The 10,014-nt window shown below is 44.3% G+C and overlaps 1 protein-coding gene across 3 annotated transcripts in view; it reads left to right on the forward strand.

Moving 5' to 3' along the window:
* dop1a (DOP1 leucine zipper like protein A) overlaps positions 1–6,408 on the forward strand; it is a 355,194-nt gene extending 348,786 nt beyond the window's left edge. For all 3 annotated transcript variants that reach the window (XM_041213315.1, XM_041213322.1, XM_041213331.1), the window contains one exon: positions 5,809–6,408. In XM_041213315.1, coding sequence (XP_041069249.1) covers positions 5,809–6,114 — 306 coding nt within the window. In that variant the 3' untranslated portion in view covers positions 6,115–6,408. The remainder of the gene's footprint in view (positions 1–5,808) is intronic.
* The last annotated feature ends 3,606 nt before the right edge of the window (positions 6,409–10,014 follow it).

Below are 10,014 nucleotides of genomic sequence, written 5' to 3' on the forward strand. Positions count from 1 at the left end.
TCAAGGCCTGACACACACCGAGTTAGCTAATAAATTCACTGAGCTATCTCGGAACCCAAGTCCAATGGCCTTACAGGCAGTCTTCCAGTTCACCATAAGTATGATGATCAATTATTTTAATCTACAGTCTGTGACATTCCCAAGATGTGACTTCATGAGTGTCATAGGAGGGAAAGGTTTTCAGAGAAACCAGAGAACGTGAGAAGAATTGACAAAAGTTACTGATCTACCACTGTATGCAATTTAAACAGCTTCATGGCTATAGTACATTATGGCTGCAGATTACATAGTATTTACAATACAGAAACAGGCCATTTGACGCAACAGGACTGATTAATAGTTAGCAAAACAATAACTTTCAACTATGCAAGAAGTTTAACATAGTTGAAAAAAACAAGTGCTTCCCAGTGGCAAAATGAAAAAATGGAAGCTGAGCCAAAGAAGATATCTGGAGGGGCATTTGCAAGAATGTGGGCCAGGACAGCTGAAGACACAGCCACTAATGGTGGGGCAAAGGAAGTGGGAGAATGCAAAAGAGGCTAGAGTCAGGGGAAACTAAGAGTGACCAGGCAGGAGAAAGTAATGGTATTATTCAGGGCAAGGGCTTCAAAAGGTGGAGGTGAGTGGGCGATTGAGTAAATCAACTGCTGCAGTAGTGTGCTAAATAAACGGAAGGCCAAAAGGCTAGGCACTTTGGATGTGTAGTTTTTTTCCTGGGTGCGGGTGATGGGGGCATGGGATACAACAAAGTTATTAAGGCTGTCAGTGGAACTGTGGAGATTTAGGCAACATAGCGGATGGCAAGGTTGAAAGGGTAACCTTGAATTTTGGCTAAGTGAATTGAGATGGAGGGAGAAGCTAATTCCAACAGAGAGGCCAGGTGGAGTTAAGATGCAAGTTGAAATCATTGATGCTGAGTTCAAAGCAGGGGGCAAGGAGGGAGGATATTTTGGCGCAGGAGAAGACTCAGTAGTGAGGCTTAAAGGGATGACAGACCAGAGGATTGTGAAGGAGAGACAAGTGGGATGGCGTAAAGTGAGATGCTCGAAGAAGCAAAAGTGTTAAAGACCAAGATATGATTTTGTGATAAAGACCACACCACCACTGTTGCAGTTTGCATGAGGTAGCTAGTAGAACATATAGCCACGTAGGGGAAGGATTCAGTGGGACAAGTTGTCACCAACAACAAGAATCAACAAAAGGGAGAAACCTGCTTGACCCCGTCCTCACCAGTCTACCCATTGTAAATGCATCTGTCCACAACAGCATTGCTAGGAATGACCACCGCACAGTCCTTTATGGAGACTTTACACCATCATGTATGGTGTAACCACCATGCTAAATGGGATAGATTCAGAACACGTCTGAAAGCTCAAAACTGGGCATCCATGAGGTCTGTAGGCCGTCAGCAGCAGCAAAATTGTATTCAGCCACAATCTGTGACCTCATGGCACGGCAGTTCCCTCTTTCTACAATTACCCATTACAGGGGTCCCATTCAGGTTCAATGAAGAGTACAGAAGAGCATGCCAGACACAGCACCAGGCATACCTAAATATGAGGTGCCAGCCTGTTAAAGCCACGACCAGGACTACATACATGCTAAACAGCAGAAGCAGCATGCTATGGAAAACCTAAGCAATCCCATAATTAATGGATTAGATCAGTGCCACATCCAGTTGGGAAAGGTTCTCGACACTTAAACAGTTAACTGGAGGAGGAGGTTCCACAAACATACCCACCCTCAATAATGGCTGAACACAGCATGTGAGTGCAAAAGACAAGGCTAAAGCTTATGCAACCATTTTCAGCCAGAAGTGACAAGTGAATAATCCATCTCAGCTTACTACTGAGGTCTCCAGCAACATAGTTGCCAGTATTCAGCTAATTTGATTCACTGCATATTATATCAAAAAACAGCTGAAAGGACTAAATACAGCAAAGCTATGGGACCTGACAACAAATCCCAGTTGTAGTACTGCAGACTTCAGAACTTCTTGTGCCCCTAGCCAAGCTGTTCAGTACAGCTACAACTCTGGCAACTACCCGACAATATGGAAATTTGTCCAGGTAGATCTTGTCCGTATAAGACCGGACAAATCCAATCTGGCTAATTACTGCCCATTGGTCTACTCACAATCAACAGGCAAAGTGAGGGAAGGTGACATTGACAGTGCTATCCAGTGGCATTTACAGCAATAGCCTACTCCCAAAGCTCAGTTTGAATTTCGCCAGAGTAACTCAGCTCCAGACCTCATAAAAGACTTGGTACAAGTGTACAGACCACCTGGCATCGACATAGACACTGGAAATAACAACAGCAAACTCAGCCCAGTCGACCCTGCAAGGTCCTCGTTACTAACGTCTGGGGGCTAGTGCCAAAATTGGGAGAGCTGTCTCACAGTCTAATCAAGCAGCAGCCTGACATAGTCATAGTCATGGAATCCCCTACAAATAACGTCCCAGACACCACCATAACCACTGACAGGACAGACCCAGCAGAGGTGGTGGCACAGTGGTATACAGTCAGCAGGGAGTTGCCCTGGGAGTCCTCAACATTGATCTTGGACCCCATGAAGTCTCATGGCAACATGTCAAACATGGGCAAGGAAACCTCCTGCTGATTGCCACGTCCCACCCTCCCTCAGCTGATGAATCAGTGCTCCTCCATGTTGAACATCACTTGAAGGAAGCACTGAGGGGTGACAAGGGCACAGAATCTACTCTGGGTGGGGGACTTCAATGTCCTTCACCAACAGGGCTAAGTAGCACACTGCTGACCAAGCTGGCCGAGTCCTAAAGGACACAGTTGCTAGACTGGGTCTGCGGCAGGTGGTGAGGGAACCAATAAGAGGGAAAAACGTACTTGATCTCGTCCTCACCAACCTGCCTGTCACAGATGCATCTGTCCAAACCAGTATCGTAGGAGTGACCACCGCACAGTCAATATGGAGTTCAAGTCCCGCCTTCACATTGGGGATACCCTCCATTGTGTTGTGGCACTACCACTGTGCTAAATGGGATAAATTTCAAATAGATCTAGCAACTCAAGATTGGGCATCAGGGAGGCACAGTTAAACAATTCACTGGAGGAGGAGGCTCCACAAATATCCCCATCCTCAATGATGGCGGAGCCCAGCACATCAGTGCAAGAGATAAGGCTGAAGGATTTGTTACAATGATCCATCTCAGCCTCCTCCGGAGGTCCCCAGCATCACAGATGCCAGTCTTCAGCCAATTGGGTTCACTCCGATAGTGCAAAGGCTATGGGGCCTGACAATATTCTGGCAATAGTACTGAAGACTTGTGCTCCAGAAATTGCCGCTCCCCTTGCCAAACTGTTCCAATACAGCTACAACACTGGCATCTACCCAGCTATGTAGTATGTCCTGTACACAAAAAGCAGGACAAATCCAACCCAGGCAATTACTGCCCCATCAGTCTACTCTCCATCATCAGTAAAGTAATAGAAGAGGCCATCAACAGTGCTATCAAGTGGCACTTGCTTAGCAATAACCTGCTCACTGACGCCCAGTTTAGGTTCCGCCAGAGCCACTCAACTCCTGACCTCATTACAGACTTGATTTAAACCTGGACAAAAGAGCTGTACCCCCAAGGTGAGGTAAGAGTGACTGCCCTTGGCATCAAGGCCGCATTTGACCGAATATGGCATCAAGGAACCCTAGCAAAACTGGAGTCAATGGGAATCAGGGGGAGGAAACTCCCCGCTGGTTGGTGTCATACCTAGCACAAAGGAAGATTGTTGTGGTTGTTGGAGGTCAATCATCTCTGTCCCAGGATGTCCAGGAGTTGCTCAGGGTAGTGTCCTCGGCCCAACCATCTTCAGCTGCTTCATCAATGACCTTCCTTCATCATAAGGTCAGAAGTGGGGATGTTCGCTGATTGCACAAAGTTCAGCACCATTCACGACTCCTTAGATACTGAAGCACTCAGTGTCCAAATGCAGCAAGACCTGGACAATATCCAGGCTTGGGCTGACAAGTGGCAAGTAACATTCACGCCACACAAGTGCCAGGCAATGATCATCTCCAACATGAGAGAATCTAACCACTGCCCCTTGATGTTCAATGGCATTACCATCACTGAATCCCCCACTAGCAGTAACCAGAAACTGAACTGGACTAGCCATATAAATACTGTGGCTACAAGAGAAGGTCAGAGACTAGGAATCGTGTGACAAGAACTCATCTCCTGCCTCCCCAAAGCCTGTCCACCACCTACAAGGCACAAGTCAGGACTGTGATGGAATATTCACCACTTGCCTGGATGAGTGCAGCTCCCACAACACTCAAGAAGCTTGACACTATCCAGGACAAAGCAGCCGGCTTGATTGGCACCACATCCACAAACATTCCCTCCACCACTGGCACACAGTAGCAGCAGTGTTTGCCATCTACAAAATGCATTGCAGGAATTCACCAAGGCTGCTTAGACAGCACTTTCCAAACTCATGACCACTACCATCTAGAAGGACAAGGGCAGCAGATAGATGGGAACGCCACCACCTGACGTTCCCCGCCAAATCACTCACCATCCTGACTTGGAAATATATCGCCGTTCCTTCACTGTCACTGGGTAAAAATCCTGGAACTTCCTTCCTAACAGCACCGTGGGTGTACCTACACCACATGGACTGCAGTGGTTCAAGGAGACAACTCACCACCAACTTCTCAAGAGCAGCTAGCGATGGGCATTAAATGCTGGCCCAGCCAGCGAAGCCCACATCCCGTGAATGCATTTTTTTTTTATGAAGTGTGAACGAAAGAGCTTTCCTAATTGCTTGCTGTACCTACATACTAACCTTCTGCGATTCACACACGAGGACACCCAGATCCCTCCAAACCTCAGAGCTCTGCAATTTCTCACCATCTAGGTAATATATTTCTTTTTTATTCTTCCTGCCAAGATGAACAATTTTACATTAATCCACATCATACACCATTTGCCAGATCTTACTCACTTAACCTATCTTTGTAGATCTGTCCCTTTGTAGCCTTCTTATGTCCTCTTCACAACTTACTTTCCTACCTATCTTAGTATCATCAGCAAATTTAGCAACTATACCTTCGATCCCCTCATCCAAGTCACTTATATAAATTGTAAAAAGTTGAGGGCCCAGCTCTAATCCCTATGGTACACCACTAATTACATCTTGCCAACCAGAAAAAGACCCATTTAAGGCTGTTAGCTGTTTCCTGTTAGCTAGCCAATCATCTATCCATGCCAATGTGTTACTCCTTACACCATGAGTGTTTATTTTCCGCAATAACCTTTGATGTGGCACCTTAACAAATGCCTTCTGAAAATCTAAGTACAGTACATCCACCAGTTCCCCTTCACCAAGTTTTTGGTCATTTGCCCTTTATTATCTGTTTCCGTGGCTCAACATAAATACAAGTTGTTTTTGAAATAGTGCTCAAAATTTAACAGTGATTTGGAAAAGCTCGAGTACTTGTAATCAAAAACAGATATAGAAATACCTGGAAAAAGTCAGCAGGTCTGGCAGCATCGGTGGAGAAGAGCAAAGTTGACGTTCCAAGTCCTCATGACCCCACAACAGAACTAAGTAAAAATAGGAAAGGGGTGAAATGAGGACTCGGAACGTCAACTGTGCTCTTCTCCGCCAATGCTGCCAGATCTGCTGAGCTTTTCCAGGTATTTCTGTTTTTGTTTTTGTTTTGGATTTCCAGCATCCGCAGTTTTTTGTTTTTATCTCTGTACTTGTAATCAATCTTGATAAGAAGTAACTGGAATCTAATTCATGGCAGAATTTTGTGCTTACTTACAGAAAAATCCAGAGGATGACAACTCGGGGAGGATCCTCGCTTGGGAACCAGATCATCTGTTGCTGACTGTTTACTCCATTCGGAGTATCGAGCAACTGCTTCCTTTCTTCAATGTACTCAGCCAGTTTTTCTCCAACAAAATCTCAAGCAGGTTTACTGGATCCTCAGGGAGCCCAGTCCCGCACACAAACTCATTCTCAAACAAAGACATTAAAACTGAGAACCAGAAAACATTCTGGAGCAAAGCCAGACAGAAAATAGAGGAAGTGCTTGAGAAAGATTTCCTGGAAGGTGTTATAAAAACATAATAGCATACTGTTGGAGATAGTGTAATCACTCAAAGCAAATATTCTATATGTACATTTCAGTTTGCACTTAAACGAGGAACTCAATTCAAGGATGTAATTATATTAAATTTTATTTGTACAGTTTGCATCCTGAATACTGAATTATGAATTTGGTTTTTGTCAAGTACTGTTGGCTCATATCGATTATGGTGCCTAAATGTAAATTACTGTACTATTCCATTTGGTTCTAAAAAAGTGCATTTGTGATAAATTCTACGTATGATGGCCCAGTATTAAATGTACATTTTGATTGCAGTTGTTATTTATGTATCATTGATGTACAATGTAATTATTTTGTCGCTATTACAAGCAACATCAGATCCAATGAATTGGAGCAGAACAGATGTTGAGCCAGGAACAAGAGCATGTTCATTGTATCAAGAGTGCTGAATGTGAAAGGCACGATTAAGTGAGGATAGAGAAGTCAAAAGAGCAAGAGGAATGAAAGTGGAGGTTCAAGACAGTGCAAAGTTTAAGATTCTGCAGTCTTTTTTAATCGTTCATAGAATGTCGGCATCTAGCATTCATTGCCCTTGAGAAGATGGTGAATTGCTTCCTTGAACCACTGCAGTTCAAGTGGCGTAAGTACACCCCAAGTGTATGTTAGGTAGAGGATTCCAGGCTTTTGACTCAGTGATGGAGGAGGAACATAATGACCTGTAACTTCTGAGCCATTTGTAACTCCTAGATGACTAACCCCACCCCCGACCACCCAACATCCCCTGAACATCCGAACCCCCCATGACTATCTGACCCCAACCCGACCCACCACCCGACCCCCCCGCGACTAGCTACCCTTCCCCGATCCACCCCAATTCTCATCCCCCACTGACCACCCCCACACTGACCACCTGACCCCTCCATCCACCATAAATCCTACCCACTTACCTTACAAACTTAACTTCTTCCTGGCTTCTGAAAGTGGCAGCATCTAGTGCTGTAAATAAACAGGCATGGCTTCCTTGCTTCCAAATCTCTAGCCCTCCACACAAGGTCTTAGAAACGAACTGCTCTTGCTTAGGCCTGAGTCAAAAGGTTGAGCGAGAAAGAAGTGGTTGGATTTCCAGGTAAGAAACTAGGAGCGGAATGGTAATCTGACCCTGATTGTCCCTCCACAGAAGTTCAGGCCCTATAATTCCAAATCAGGCTGGTGTGTGACATGAAGTGGAACTTTTAGGTGATGGTGCTCCTATGCCCTGCTGCCCCTTCTTTTAGGAAGTTGATAACATGGTGCTGTGAAGAAGCATTGATAAATTACTGCAGAGGTGGTGGAAGTGAATGTTTAAGGTGGTAGATGGGATGTTGATCAAGCAGGTGCTTTTTTCGGGATAATGTCATGCATTTGGAGCTGCGCTCAAACAAGTAGGAAGTATTCCACCAGCCTCCTCACTTGTGCCTTGTAGAAAGTGGAAAGACTTTAGGGAGTTGGAGGTGAGTTCTCATTACAGAGTACCTAGCTTCTGACCCGCTCTTGTAACCACGTATGTGGCTGTTTTAATTAAGCTTTTGGTCATTAGTGACTCCAAGGTGTTGATGATGGGGTATTGAGTTGTGGTAGTGCCCTGGATGTCAAGGGGAGGTGGTTAGATTTTTTCTTGTTGGAGATGGTCATTGCCTGGCACTTATTAGTCCATGGCTGAATGTTGTCCAGGCCTTGCTGCATGTGGACATGGACTGATTTATTGATGAAGCAAGTGACAATAATTGAGCTTTGAACACTTGCTGTGATGATCTGGGGCAAAGATGATTGACCTCCAACAGTCATAATGATCTTCCTTTGTGCTATGTATGGTTCCAGTCATTAGAGGCCTTTCCCAATTTTCAATTATTTTAATTCTATGAGGGATCTTTGATGCTACACTCTGTCAAATGCTGCCTTGATCTGAAGGGCAGTCACTCTGGAATTCAACTCTTTTGTCCATGTTTGGCTGAAGACTGTAATTAGCCAATGTAATGAGTCAGGAGCCAAGAGGCCTTGGCAAAATTCAAACTAAGCATCAGTAGGCAAAAGTTATCAAAAGGTGTCATTGACTGGTCATAGAGAGGCCATCAACTCAATGGAGGTCGCCTCCCTTCAACGATCATGGGAGCCATTGAAGTCAAAGGCTGCGGACATCAAAAGTCCCAGTGATCCACCCATAAGGGTTTTTCTTCCAACCTGAGGGGGGGTCTTCTGTCTCTTCAAGATCTCCTACCTGCCTCAATAGCACCTACCACACCCAGATGGGTACTAAATCTCTAGTGCCGCTGGCTCTCTGATTGAGGTGGCAGATTTGGGATTCCACATGAGCATGGAGGCAGCGGTTTAGGAGGATGCCTCTGAAAAAATAGCTCCATTCGTCTGGCTACCGACAAGTGCAGGCTCAGGACCCCCATTTCGTCTAATGTTGGGGTCCTGAGGGCTGTGGAAAAACCATGTCTATAGGGACATTGAAGGAGGCCAATCAACCCATCAGGTCTTTGCTTGATCTCTAGAAAAATCCAATAAGTCCCATTCCCTCACTTCTTTGCCTGTAGCCCTAAAAGTTTATTTTCCGCAAGTGCCAATCCAATTTCCTTTTTAAATTGTGGATCATTTCCACTTCTACCACCTGATACTGGAGAAGTAAAAAGCTTCTTCCTCATATCCCCCCACCCTCCCCTGTATCTCTTGCCCAAAATCTTAAATTTGTGTCCCCTACTCCTTGTACTAATGGGAACAGCTTTTCTTTGTCTGTCATAATCTTGTATACCTCTATCAGATCTCCCCTCCACCTCCTTTGCTCCAAGGAAAGTAACCACAGATTCTCCAACCTAACCTTGGTAGCTAAAATTCCTCATCCTGTTGCAGTCAATTGGTATCATCCTCACTATTGGCCACACCTTCTAGTTTAGTATTGGCAAATTTTAAAATTTTACTCTATATTCCAATATCCAAGACATTTAAATATATCAAAAATCCAGTGGCCCTAGCACTGACCCTTTGGGAATACCAATTGTCTATCATCCTCCAGTCTCAAAGAACAATCATTTATCACAACTTGCTGTTTTCTGTCTGCAAGTCACTTTTTTTAAAATCAAAGATGACACTGATCCTCCCATTCATGATCTTCAATTTTGTTCACCAGCTTTTGATGTAGTACTTTGTCAAATGCTTTCTTAAAATCCACATGGACAAAATTCACATGGACAAAATCCACTGCATTTTCTTCATCAATCTTCTCTGTTACTTCATCAAGAAGTTCATTTAGATTACTCAAACACCATATGGCAAATCAATACTGGCTCTCCTTAATGAATAAAATCTCTACAGTTAACTTTTAATTAATGTTAATTTTTTCCTGATTGTTGTTTCTGAACCTTACCCACTACTGATGATGAACTTACCAACCTGCAGTTTCTAGGAGTGTTCACATTCCCTTCTTGAACTTTCTTTGCCATTCCAATCCTCTGGCACCTCCCCACTATCTTTAGGGAAGATTGGAGGATTATGATGAGCTCCTCAGCTATCCACACTAATTTCCCTTAGTAACCTGGAATGCAAGCCATCTGGACAAGGCAATTTATCCATTCTGAGCATAGCCAGCCTTTCCAGAACATCCTGCCTATCAATTTTCATCCCATCCATTATCTCTGTCACCTCCTTTTCTCCCGATATTTTGTCAGCATCTTCTTCATTACAAACACCGATACAAAGTAGTCATTAAGTATTCTAGCCTTGCCCTGTGCCTCTAAGCATATATCATGTACTTTGTCCATAATAGGCCTCTTATATTTACATGCCAGTAAAATGCATTTCCTTTTATGGTTGCTGCCATTCCATGTTCTCTCTTTGCCCCCTCAACCTATTGCACTTGGGCTGTTTCTCACTTTAAGAATTCT

This window comes from Carcharodon carcharias, chromosome 2, assembly GCF_017639515.1.
Source record: "Carcharodon carcharias isolate sCarCar2 chromosome 2, sCarCar2.pri, whole genome shotgun sequence".
Lineage (NCBI taxonomy): Eukaryota > Metazoa > Chordata > Chondrichthyes > Lamniformes > Lamnidae > Carcharodon > Carcharodon carcharias.